The sequence below is a fragment of the Schistocerca gregaria genome, chromosome X (genome assembly GCF_023897955.1).
Source record: "Schistocerca gregaria isolate iqSchGreg1 chromosome X, iqSchGreg1.2, whole genome shotgun sequence".
Classification (NCBI taxonomy): Eukaryota; Metazoa; Arthropoda; class Insecta; order Orthoptera; family Acrididae; genus Schistocerca; species Schistocerca gregaria.
Window position 1 is genome coordinate 815,942,777 of NC_064931.1, and position 13,974 is coordinate 815,956,750.

A 13,974-nucleotide genomic window follows, 5' to 3' on the forward strand; every position below is an offset into this window, starting at 1 on the left:
ACTGTGTCCAGAAGAAAAAGTCTCTCCAGCTGCGACACATTACTCCCTCCCACATATGTCTCATGGCATGAACATATTTCCGATGCCTGATGGCGCAGCAGTTGAGGTAGCTATATGTTTACGTCACTACCCATAACGTAGAAGAGATAATATGGCATAGACGGCATTTATCTGCTGCAGCTCGATGACGCTTTTCTTCCTTCAGCGGGGTGTTTATATTAGCTGAGCAGATGTTAGGAAATGACGTGGCCTGGACGGCACAGTGCGGCACTCTCACAGTGAAGGCGCCTCAACAGCTGGAGTATGTATAGGACGCAGCAACTACCGTAGCTACATAGATCGTCGTAAATATTAAAATATGATTCTGTTGCAAACTCTTTTTCCTCATTGAAGAATTTATCTGGTTTCTCGCTTTTCATAATATAAATGTCTAACCGCTTATTGTTTTCAACTTTGTGTAAGCTTTCTAGTTGTTCGTTAACGCTACCAATGTTATGTCCCTCTGTTTGCATATGTAAGCCTAATTGCGTTTTGATGATTTTCACGGGTTTGCAGCTGGGTTCCATCGTCCTGACGACAACACGATATTTCAGCGGACTATCTGGCCGCCATCTTCAGGTGAGATTGAGTGCACAATCATGCCGGAACTGAAGAGACCTCATGTTTTTCCTTTATTGTAATTTTAATCACCTCATACAGGCGGGCTGTCAGCAGCATATTACGCTGCTCTTCAGCCTTAAGTGGTACAATAATATGACATATAGGTGACACAGACAATACAATAAAAACGGCGGGCAAAACTTGTAGATACAAAAAACAATAAACATGAAGCCATTCACACTGGACGACAAAAACGCTAACACTTGTTGACACGGCGCACATAACACGGATGACTGCGACAGCACACGTGAACAGTGGAGGCGTGATGGCGAAAGAACACTAAACACAAAACGAAGGCACACACACGAGACACTGATGGCGATGATCTCCGGCGCGCGAAAGTCCACTGAGCGTGTACGAGTCCGGGGACCTGCCAAGAGAGGAGGAGGGGTGGGGGTGGGAGATGTAGAGGGGAGAGCAGAGATGCCATGGGCAGAGGAGATAGGGGGCAGGGAGGAAGGGGGAGGGAAAGCCCGGGGAAGAGAGGTGGAGGAAGGGGTATCGGGGGAAAAGGAAAGAGAAGGGAGGGGAAGGGAGGGAGGGTGCCTAAAGGAAAGGACACAGGAAGTGGGGGAGGAGGATCAAAGTTGATAGGAGGGGTAGATGGAGGGGAGGAGGACATCATCAGGGAGGGGGAGCTGGCGGAAGCCACCTTGGGAGAGGGTAAGGAGGGTGGAGAAATGGAGACCAGGTGGGATGTGGAAATACAGGCGCGGCAGAGGGCGGGGGTGGGAGAGGATGGGCGAGAAAAGCGGGTGAGGAGGATCGAGTTTGCAGGAGGTGTACAGGATCCGCATCCTTTCAAGGAAAAGAGGAGGTGGGGGAACGGAATGAGATCGTATAGGATCCGCGTGGGGGAGGGGAGACGGATGCGATAGGCAAGGCGGAGAGCATGGCGTTCAAGGATTTGAAGGGATTTATAAAAGGTAGGGGGGGGCGTAACAAAGGATAGGGCGAATGAGGGATTTATAGGTGTGGAGTATGGTGGAGGGGTCCAGACCCCATGTACGGCCGGAAAGGAGCTTGAGGAGACAGCGTCGGGAGTGTGCCTTGGCTTGGATTGTCCGGAGATCGGGGGTCGAGAAGAGTCGACGGTCGAGGGTGACGACAAGGTACTTAAGGGTGGGGGTGAGGGCGATAGGACAGCCATAGATGGTGAGATAGAAATCAAGGAGGCGGAAGGATGGGGTGGTTTTGCCTACAATGATCGCCTGGGTTTTGGAGGGATTGACCTTGAGCAACCACTGGTTGCACCAAGCGGTGAACCAGTCAAGATGGGATTGGAGAAGGTGTTGGGAGCGCTGCAGGGTGGGGGCAAGGGCAAGGAAGGCAGTGTCATCGGCAAACTGGAGAAGGTGGACGGGGGGTGATGGCGTATATAAAATGTACAGAAGGGGAGAGAGGACGGGGCCTTGGGGCACACCGGCGGAGGGAAAAAAGGTGTAGGAATCCGTGTTACGGATGGTGACATAGGAAGGACGGTGCGAGAGAAAGGAGCCGATCAGACGGACGTAGTTAATGGGAAGGGCGAGGGTTTGGAGCTTGAAGAGGAGACCAGAATGCCATATGCAGTCATAAGCACGTTCGAGGTCCAGGGAGAGGAAGATTGCGGAGCGACGGGAATTAAGCCGTTCGGAAAGGAGACGAGTGAGATGAAGGAGAAGATCGTCAGAAGAGAAGGGCGGCCGAAAGCCACACTGGGTAACGGAAAGGAGGCGGTGCTGGCGGAGATGCTTGTTGATGCGGGGGTGAGGATAGATTCCAGGACCTTGCTGAAGACCGAGGTAAGGCTGATGCGACAGTAGGAGGAGACGGCGGACGGTGGTTTACCAGGTTTAAGGAACATCAGGATACGGGAGGTTTTCCACAGGTCGGGGTAGTAACCGGTGTACAGGACTACATTGTAGAGCCTGGCCAGGGTGGAGAGGAAAGAGACAGGAGCTTCACGAAGGTGACGGTAGGTGACACGATTGTGGGTTGCGTTTCGTGCGGAATGTAGAAATGAAATCCTGTGTAGTGATAGGGGCATTGAGTTCCGTGTGTGCAATGTTGTCCAAGTACTGGAAACCAGGAGCGAGGGGAGGGACAGAGGTAGAGGTGTCAGTTCGATCGCGGACATCCCGGAAGAGGGAGTAATCGAATTGGGGATCATCGGGGATGGAAAAGACATCGGAGAGGTAAGAGGCAATTGTTCGCACCACACAGGGCAGCTCTTCCGTTGCTCGCGCACGCGCAACAGCCAGTACCCGCTGTATAAAGGAGCCGCCGAATCTGAGGTCTCTTCAGTTCCGGCGTGATTGTGCACTCAATCTCACCTTAAGGTGATCCAACTCCTGTTTCAAGTTATCAGAATCCAAAACAGCGTAAGCCCTCTTGACCAGTGTACGTAAAACTCCCAAGCGTTGATGTTGTGGATGACAACTTGTGGCATGGAGATGGCGGTCCGTATGCGTAGGTTTTCGGTATACACTGTGTCCCAAAGTTCCATTTTCTTTCTTATGTACTAAGACATCCAAAAAAGGTAAATTACCTATTTTATCTCAGATAAAACAACAACGGTCTGGTTTCCGAACTGCTGCATTTTAATTTTGCGATTCCTCGCTTTTGACAGTTTTCACCGCTGGCGCTGCTGCAATTCTCATCACAGAGGGCAGCTCTTCCGTTGCTCGCGCACGCGCAACGGCCAGTACCCGCGGTATAAAGGAGCCGCCGAATCTGAGGTCTCTTCAGTTCCGGCGTGATTGTGCACTCAATCTCACCTGAAGATGGCGGCCAGATAGTGCGCCGAAATAACGTGTTGTCGTCAGGACGATGGAACCCGGCTGCAAACCCGTGAAAATCATCAGTATTTGATACGCCGGGAAAATCTACGTTATCTAATTGCTTTTTATTGCTGGTGTAGGTGTGATTTTCAAATTTCAAGTCAAAGGACCTGCCCATCTGGCCAATATAGCTTTTGCAGTCACGACATGATATTTTATAGACTCAAGATTTCCCATATGTATTATTCTTATGTGGTAGGTTATCAGGCGCTTGCGTTTTTATCCGAGGGTGTACTTAAAAGTAATGCCTTCGATTTTTTTATGTGAAAACTGTTAAAAGTTTTTCAATAAAGAAAGCTTTATTAACATTCTAAATCTTTATTCTTGGTCACATGTATTTCTCAGCATAGTCACTTGGTGTCGAACACATTTCTCCCACCGAGAGACCAGTTTCTTGATACTGTCACCGTAGAATGTTTGACTTAATTGATTGACCCACAACCTTACCTCTGCTTGAACAGATTCATCACTGTCAAAGTGAAGTCCTTGAAGATTTTCTTTAAGGTTTGGAAACAGATCAAAATCGGATGGGGTCAAGGTGGTATTCTATGGAGGATGATAGATGACAGTGAACCCAAGGTGTTGGGTTGAGTGCTCCATCTATGAACAAGTTCCCTGAGCTCATGATTTCAGTGTTTTGAGGGCCACACAGTACCTTGCTCTGTTTATGATGATACCTTTAGGCATTAATTCCAAGTGCGCCACACGTCGAACATCCCAGATCGCTGTGAGAATGACGTTGCCTTCAGGTGGCATACTCTTGAACCTTTTTAGTGTCGGTGATCCTTTGTGGCAGAACTTCATTGATACTCTCTTGTTTTCGGATTCAAAATGGTGAACCCAGCCTCCATCATCTGTCACAATGTTGTTAAGGAACCAATCATCCTCACGCACAAACCGCAACAGAAACTGTTGACATATATCCAGTCTCCTCTGTTTCATTCCAGGAGTGAGCATTCGAAGCACCCAAAGTGCACACAGTTTTATTTAGTGCAGTTGTGCAATGATGGCCAGTACAAGCTCTTGCGACATGCTGCAGTAACCTGAGAGCTCTGTCTGTGTTAGCCGATGATTTTCTCTGATGAGGTCATCAGTCCGATGCAGATGAGTCTCTTCGGTTGCCATACGCTATTGTCCACTCTGAGCTCTGTCACACATGTTGAGGCTAGCCCCACTGTTTCTTCATTACAAGCATGGACAACCCAATGTCACACATTACTGAACTCGGTACAATCATCACCGTACACAGGTTTCATTCTTGTGTGGATTCAATTGGAGGCATGTTTTCTGCGGTTAGTAACTTGAATACAGTGCGCCGTTTCTCACATACCGATGGAGTTATGTTCCACACTGCCATGTTACACGATACAATTCAGAGGCCTCTACTGGCAGAGGAGTGCAACTTGGGTCAGCGAAGCTGGAAAGTCGATAAAGTAATATCTCAACTGATTCTGAACACAGAATAAAATATTCGAATTCATTACTTTGCAGCAAGGCTCAGTATTAAGTGATGTAATGAGAACAATTGTAATTACCATTCTCCGGAATTTGTGATCACCATCTGCACATGCAATTTTTGCTCTTCTTTATATTTTATATAATTTTGTTATATATGGTGTTCACTATGTCCGGGTCATATTCTTTTGCAAGGCTGACCTGTCTTAATATGCCTATCGCATGCAAGGATTACGGCCAGCAGCCATATGAGAAGTGGTGCATTAACCACGCTACAAGAGAACGAAAAAAAGAAAAAAAATGAATAGAGATGTATAACAGACATCTTTTTTGCAGGTGGGAATAATTTTAATAGATGTGAGGGGGTAAATTTCAATTTAAAAAGGCATCATGGAGCACGACCATCTGTGGTATTAAACCGGTACAACTCTTTCACGTTTGTGTGTACATCTAGAGCACTTAAGTATTACTACTTCATGTGCATTTTCAACTTCTTGCAGCATAACGAATAGTCCATTAATTTCCGGGAATGCAGCCACGCAAATAAACCTTCTTCCACTGATATTTAGGCCGCGTATCGTCTGGCCATCCACAGAATGAGTCGCAAGACCTATGAAAAGTTTTTTCTATTTATTGTCAATGGCAGCGGCACAGTTCTCCGTCCTCTAGCCAAGTGACCTTATAGTTAAAAAAGAGGAAACCATACATAAAAAAGGCGAAAAAAGGGGTACATAAAACATAATAAATGGAGACAATAGGGCTAAAATAGACATTGACACGGGGACATTAATTGTGGAACAGTTAAAAAAGTCGACATACAGTTAAAAGAACACAATTGGCGAGTCGTGGGGCACAGAAAATACACTGGAGTCACACACACAAATTAAAAGTTTGCAACAGTCTAAAAACGCACCAGTACGAGTCACACTTAAAAATCCACTGTAAGTGATGGTGCACACATGAAGAATAAAAACTGCTGGAAGGGACCTGCTGAGGGAGAGGAGGCCTGAGAGAAGGGAAAAAGAGGGGAGAGGAAGGTGCAGTGGTGGAGGGGGGCTGGAGGGGGTAGGAGGAAAAGGAAAATGGGGGATTGGGGAATGCACCAAAGGGAGGAGACGGGTGGTGTGGGAGATGGAGAAGGAAGACAAGTCAGGAGGGAGTGCAGAAATACAGAAGGCGAGCACAGAAAAGGGAGGGTGTGTAGGAGGAAGGAAAAGCGCTCAGGGGAAGGGAAGAGGAGGGGAGAGGGAGCATTGAGGAATAGGATGGAGAAGGCAGGTTGGATTGGGTTGTTTGGGGGATGAGACCAAACAGCCATGTCATCGGTCTCATCAGATTAGGGAAGGAAGTCGGCCGTGCCCTTTCAAAGGAACCATCCCAGAATTTGCCTCGAGCGATTTACGGAAATCACAGAAAACCTAAATCAGGATGACCGGACGCGGGATTGAACCGTCTCCCTCCTGAATGCGAGTCCAGTGTGCTAACCATTGCGCCACCTCGCTCAGTGGAGGAGGTGGGATTACAGTTGGTAGGAGGGGTGGAGACCAGGGTGAAGTTCATTATCTGGGAGGGGTAGGTGGAAGTTGCATTGGGAAAGTAGGTGGAGGGTGTGGAGATGGAGAGAAGGCGGGACACAATGGTAAAGGCGAGGAAACGGGCTAGGGGTAGAGAGGATGGCGGAGGGGGGATCGAGTCGGCAGACAATGTACAGGGTGCAGATATGTTCAAGGAAAAGGAGAAGATGTGGGAAGGGGATGAGCTCGCAGAGGATCCGTGTGGGGGATGGGAGGTGGATACAGAAGGCGAGACAGTGTGCATGGCATTCAAGGACTTGGAGGACTTTATAGAATCTGGGAGGGGTTGAATCCAAGTGACACTGGCATAACAAAGGATGGGTCGGATCAAGGATTTGTAGGTGTGAAGGATGGTGGAAAGATGCAGTCCCCATGTCCGGCTGGGCAGGAGTTTGACTGATGACAATGTCCCAGTGCAGCCTTATATGCACCACCACAGCAGTACTACACATGCGGGTCACGTACATGGTGAAGGCGTACAGACATTCGATGTGTGTTAGGCAGCAGTGACACCATGACGGCTTCTCTGCAGTTTAATCACCCCAAGAGCCGGGTTCCATGCTTTGCCAAATTAAAACCATTATCTCTATTTATTAAATTATTAGCTAATCTAATCTCTATAGCTTCCTTGAATACAGAATCCCAAAAGGAAGTGAGAAAGTCTTCACATCACTTTAGTTCATGGTATGTCCTGTATCAATACAATGTTCGGCCACAGCTGACTTGTCTGGTTGCGATAAGTATGCTTTTGTTCGATGTTCCACACATCTCTCATGAACGGTGCGTGTTGTTCTTACCCATGTATTTCCGCAAGGAGTCTGATACACACCCGCTTTACGAAGCAATAAATCGTCCATTAGAGAGCCGAGTAAAGCTGAAATCTTCGTGGGAGGCCGGAATATCACCTTAACACAGTGGTTTCTCAAGAATACGGCCTATCTACGAGGAAAGAACACCCATTTAGGGCAAAACCGCACTTGATCTGAAGGAATTACTATCTTGTTCCTCATCACATACCTGCATTCTAGGTTTTACATTGAATGCTCTGTGAATTTGTTGCGGAATAAATCCATTCGCTTTAAATATGCTCTTGAGGTCTGTGAGCTCTTCTTGCAAATTATCTTTATCGGTTCTAAAGTGCGCACTCTGGGTAAGATCTTAAGGACACTTATGGTCTGTGAAGGTTGATGGCAGCTACTGGCATGTGGATATAGATTTGTATGTGTAGGTTTACGATGTATGGCATGTCCTAATGTGCCATCAACTTTATGGCGAACGACAACATCCAAAAAGGGGAAGCAGCTGTCTATTTCTATTTCCATAGTAAATTTGATACTAAAATGAACAGAATTGAAATGTTCAAGAGATCAATGTAATTTATCCATCCCATGCGGCCATACTACAAATGTGTCGTCCATGTTCCTCCAGAAGACCGTTGGTTTAAAACTTGCTGAATCCAGTGCCTTGTCCTCGAAGTCCATGAATAAAGTAGCTATCGGAGGGGAGAGGAGGCTTCCCATTGCAACTCAATCAATCTGATCATAAAATGCTCCATTAAACTGAAAATAAGATGACCAAATCACATTCGTAATTATATGGATTTTATTCTGAGGCTTAGAAATGTCAGGCTAAATGGTAAGGATGTGCTCGTTAGTTTTGACGTGGTATCATTATATACCAAGGTACCATTAAAGGACTCTTTATCTCTTGTCGGCCAACATTTTGATAAGAACATCACAGCTTGATAAGAACCTGTGCTTTAGTCATCTTATTTTCAATTTAATGGAGAATTTTATGAGCAGATTGATGGAGTTGCTATGGGAAGCCTCCCCTCCCCACTGGTAGCTAATTTCTTCTTGAAGACTTCAAAGACAAGGCACTGGGCTCAGCAAGTTTTAAAACAACGGTCTTCTAGAGGTACATGTACAATAAACTTGTAGTATGGCTGTATGGGATGGATGAATTACATCGATTTCTTGAGCATTTCAATTCTATCCAAGCTAGTATCAAATTTACTATGGCAATAGAAAAAGACGGCTGCCTCCCTTTTTGGATGTTGTCGTTCGCCATAAAGTTGATGGCACATTAGGACATGCCGTATATCGTAAACCTATGCATGCAAATCTATATCTACATGCCAGTAGCTGCCATTAACCTTCACAGACCATAGGTGTCCTTAAGATCTTAGCGTATAGTGCGCACTTTGTAACCGATAAAGATAATTTGCAAGAAGAGATTACATACCTCAAGAGCATTTTTAAAGCGAATGGATTTATTCCGTAACAAATTCGTAGAGCATTCAATGTAAGACCTAGAATGCAGGTATCTGATGAAGAAGATAGTAATTCCTTAAGATCAAGTGAGAAACTCACGGGCTTCAAACGTGGCCAGGTGATTGGGTGTCACTTGTGTCATACGTCTCTACGCGAGATTTCCACACTCCTAAACATCCCTAGGCCTACTGTTTCCGATGTGATAGTAAAGTGGAAAGTTGAAGGGACACGTACAACACAAAAGCATACAGGCCGACCTCGTCTGTTGGCTGACAGAGACCGCCGACGGTTGAGGAGGGTCGAAATGTGTAATAGGCATAGATCTATACAGACCGTCACACAGGAATTCCTATCTACATCAGGATCCACTGCAAATACAATAATAGTTAGGCGGAAGGTGAGAAAACTTGGATTTCATGGTCAAGCGGTTGATCACAAGCCACACATCACGCCGATAAATGCCAAACGACGCCTTTCTTGGTGTAAGGAGCGTAAACATTGGACGATTGAACAGTGGAAAAACTTTGTGTCGAGTGGCGAATCACGGTACAATGTGGCGATCCGATGGCAGGGTGTGGGTATGGCGAATGCCCAGTGAACGTCGTCTGCCAGCGTGTGTAGTGCCAACAATAAAATTCGGAGGCAGTGGTGTTGTGATGTGGGGTTTTTCTTGGAGGGGGCTTGCACCCCTTGTTGTTTTGCGTGGCACTATCACAGCACAGGCTTACACTGATATTTTAAGCATCTTATTGCTTCCTGCTGTTGAAGAGCAATTCGGGCATGGCGATTGCATCTTTCATCACGATCGAGCACTTATTCGTAATGCACGGCCTGTAGCGGAGTGGTTACACGACAACAACATCCCTGTAATGGACTGTCCTGCACTGAGTCCTGACCTGAAACATATAGAACACGTTTGAGATGTTTTGGAACTCCGACTTCGGATCGATCGACATCCAGACCTCTCGTCAGTGCAGCACTCCGTGAAGAATGGGCTGCCACTCCCCAAGAAATCTTCCAGCACCTGATTGAACGTATGCCTGAGAGAGTGGAAGCTGTAATCATGGCTAAGAGTGGGCCAACACCATATAAGTCATTTTCAGCCAGCAGAGCGGATATTTTTGATCACATAGTGTACTTCGTCATCTACGAGAGGACTGGCTTGCAGAACACCTATAGACTGCCTGTCAGTCCGAGGCCCTTACCAAGCTGAATTAATAAAGGAGGTGTGCTTTATCCGACTTAGGATCACGGGGTGCTCAACAACGAGAAGCTTCTGTAGTCTGTAATTACAAATCATCGATCGCTATGCGGTCAGAAAGAGACGTGATTACTACAATAACCAGATTGCATTTCCAGATCGGGACGATGAATGTTGGATATGCAAATTCTGTCATTCGTTTTGGGAAATGGTTCGATTTTCAAGTACTTTACCGTTTGGCAAGACTTTGCTAACAGCGTAGTTGTTATTAAAGTTTTATTTTGTGCAAGGCGTAGCGGATTTTTAGAGGCCGATGAAGATTCAATCACCAAATATATATTACTCTTTTATCAACCTGCAGACAGCTGCCCACCAACATATGGATCAGTACTGGGAACTGCCGTCTTTTTCTAAGCAGAATAACTCCGCTTCTGCTTGTCTCTGTGAAGTGTGGAACGATATTGACGAATCTCTGGTAATAAAAAGGGGCGGGGGACTTGATCCTTATCAGCCCAAGGGGGGGGGGGGGGGGGTGGAGGTTTGCCGCCTTTATGAGGTCTTCGCCCTCGAGGCGGCGGCGGGTGAATCGCGAGCTGCGCCTCTTATGGTGGATGATGTGTGGTAGGGGGCTCTACTGGCCGAAGCCTGTGGTCACGGATGACACTGCGACAGTCGCACTTCCTGAACCATTTCCTGTTATTGCTTGGATGCTACGCAGTGGTAGGCCGACGGCAGTGGCGCGGCACCTGACTTTGTTACGGCACGGGGCTGGCCAGAACAGAATCCTGTCACTCGTTGTTCAGTGACAGGTAACGTTTCTGTGACTCGTCATCATTTCGTCACACACTAATTATGCAGAGAGAACGTAGAAAGTGTCTGTTCGTTGCACTGCCGAAATTGGTTTTGTTATTATATGATACTGTGCTTCTTATTTACCGGTAAATTTTGTTAGAATAATGAAATGCGTTACTTGTTAAATGTTTTTTTAATGGAATGCAGGTGTGGGCATCTGTAGAAATTGTAGTAATTAGCAACTGGGTGGGGGGTGGGGAGCAGAAAATGTCCTAACATCATTTTATTATAGATTTTCTGAATCTCAAATGACTTGTCTCAATAATATTTACCACCGTTTTCTAAGTAGGATATCTGATGTTCCATCTCACAACGGTATGTAGACAAGTTTATAAGAAGTATCTCCCAAACCAAACATGATCCATTCACTACAGAGTACAATGGACAAGTGAGTGACAAAACACACATTACTGGGATAATGAAGAAAAGAAGGGGGATGGATGACTACTACACCGGAGGGAATCGAGTGACCTTGGAATACGAGGAAAATAGCCCTTTGTCCCGGAATCAGTCCTGTGGTTTGGTGACCTCGTTTTGTACCTGAGGAAGGGAAGGGGGTTTATTGTTGACTAGGTCAATATCCCTTTGTGCCGGTACCAGCCCTGAGGATCGATAACCTTTCCATGTGTCGGGCTGAGGGAGTTTGACGCACGGGCCAGGGGGCTTATTTTATTGGTGACATTGGCACACTAGGACAATGGGCCCCCTTGTCTCAGAACATGGCCTGCTCTACTATTGTTATTAACTGTGAACTAACCATTTTAGTGTATGTCTGCGTAATACAAAAGATGTTTCCTTATATCAGTACTTGGATAGCTACTGACCTCGAAACTGTTGTACTGCTTGGGTAGCTTCTCGAGCATGTCTTCTGCAAGACGGTACACAATGTTCTCCCTCGTCTCGCCACCTTGGCTCCCACCTTCCTTTGGCTGCACATTGAGAATAGTGTCGAGAATTTCTTTGGCTGTGTTGATTTGGTACCTGAAAATTAAAACGTCTACGTCTTATTTACTATGTAAAACTGCCTGTAATTGGTGGGTGTCGTACCATACCAATAGGTGACGTATATTGGCCTTGGCCTAAAGGCTGCAATGTCTGTGGGTCGAGACGCATTGGCATCACATTATTGCACATCTTTGTTATGTGTTTAGGAACATCTCTACTCGGCCAGAAGTGAATTTAAATTCTCTTAAAGCTTTATATATCAACATAAATACGATTTAAATACGGAATTACAATTACGAACAACTTAAATTGGAAGGAACACGTAGAAAATGTTGTGGGGAAGGCTAACCAAAGACTGAGTTTTATCGGCACGACACTTAGAAAATGTAACAGATCTACTAAGGAGACTGCCTACACTACTATTGTCCGTCCTCTTTTAGAATAATGCTGCGCGGTGTGGGATCCTTACCAGGTAGGACTGACGAAGTCCATCGAAAAAGTTCAAAGAAGGGCGGCACGTGTCGTATTATCGCGAAATATGGGAAAGAGTGTCAGTGAAGTGATACAGGATTTGGGCTGGATATCATAAAAACAAAGGCGTTTTTCAGTGCGACCGAATCATCTCACGAAATTCCAATCGCCAGCTTCCTCCTCCGAATGCGAAAATATTTTGTTGACACCGACCTACATAGGGAGAAACGATCACCATTATAAAATAAGGGAAATATATAGGTGTTCGTTCTTTCCGAGCGCTATATGAGATTGGAATAATAGAGAATTGTGAAGGTGGTTCGACGAACCCTCTGCCAGGCACTTAAATGTGATTTGCAGGGTATCCATGTAGATGTAAATGTAGAATACTGTAATCAGAACGCGCGAGTGTCCCAACAAATATAACAGTGGAATAAATCATCTGTATTCCTTTGACACCATCGCTTCATTATTTAAAATGTACAATTTTACCGAAAAACATGTTCAGAAATATACTTCTCTCCACGCTCTGGGGACGCATCATTTGTAAGAGACAGGCTCTAAAGTTGAGTATAATAATTTACTTTTTGCACAACGTTTCTGAAAAATAGATAGAAATGCTAATGAGTAATATAGAAACGGCCAATTTTGAGAGGACACCTACTGTGTGTACATTTTGTATATATTTGCAAGATAACAATATATCATTAGTACATTCCATGCGCTATGTGTTTGTCAGTGCTGTGAATGTGTAAATTTCAAAGTACAGAGACACAAAACTAGGTAAAAGTTTACACAGAAATTGCACACAGAAGTGCTAATATTCCCCTCATAGTGAAACTTGGTCGTCACGTCAGAGAGATAAAAACAAAGACAAAATGTGTAACTACAGTAAAATGTCTAGAATAAAATTTTCACTCTACAGCGGAGTGTGCGCTGATATGAAACTTCCTGGCAGATTAAAACTGTGTGCCGGATCGAGACTCGAACTCGGAACCTTTGCCTTTCGCGGGCAAGTGCTCTACCAACTGAGCTACCCAAGCAAGACTCACGGCCCATCCTCAACTTTAATTCCCCCAGTACCTGACTGTGAGGACGGGCCGTGAGTCGTGCTTGGGTAGCTCAGTTGGTTGCCGGCACGGTAGCTCAGCGTGTTCGGTCAGAGTGTTTAGCTACCCTCTGTAATAAAAAAAACTGAGTGAACTGTTCAACGAACAACAAGAACGGGTGTCATGAGACGTCCGCCCCGATCATATACAACGAACAAAATGGAACAAAATGAGATAAAAAAAAATTGGTAGAGCACTTACCCACGAAAGGCAAAGGTCCCGAGTTCGAGTCTCGGTCCGGCACACAGTTTTAATCTGCCAGGAAGTTTAAAGTAAAATGGATAGAAAACAGAAAGTAATGTGAAAATTGTTTCTCTCAGCAGACATGTAAAAACTGCCGACATAATTGGGTAAACTGTTCTCGGTTTTCAAGTCGCTTCATTGAAGGTAAAATGTAACTGAATTGACGTCACTTGGAAACTGAGGAGAAATTTATTCTGTTTGCTAATTACTGTTTTCCCATTAGATTTGTATTACCATTTTGTTATGAAGGAATGTTCAGCTCTAGAAAGTTTACGTTTGTTTTATCACAGTTTTTCCTGTTTCTTCATCCATAACCATCGTATCATTCATTGTAAGCTATCTTTGGTATTTTCCCCGTCGTTTTGTTGC

The 13,974-nt window shown here is 45.4% G+C and overlaps 1 protein-coding gene across 1 annotated transcript in view; it reads right to left on the reverse strand.

Moving 5' to 3' along the window:
* Positions 1-13,974, reverse strand: part of LOC126298335 (dynein axonemal heavy chain 5) — a gene marked incomplete at its 5' end in the record, with an annotated part of 791,472 nt that overhangs the window by 28,609 nt on the left and 748,889 nt on the right. The window contains one exon of the mRNA XM_049989632.1: positions 11,662-11,818. Coding sequence (XP_049845589.1) covers positions 11,662-11,818 — 157 coding nt within the window. The remainder of the gene's footprint in view (positions 1-11,661; positions 11,819-13,974) is intronic.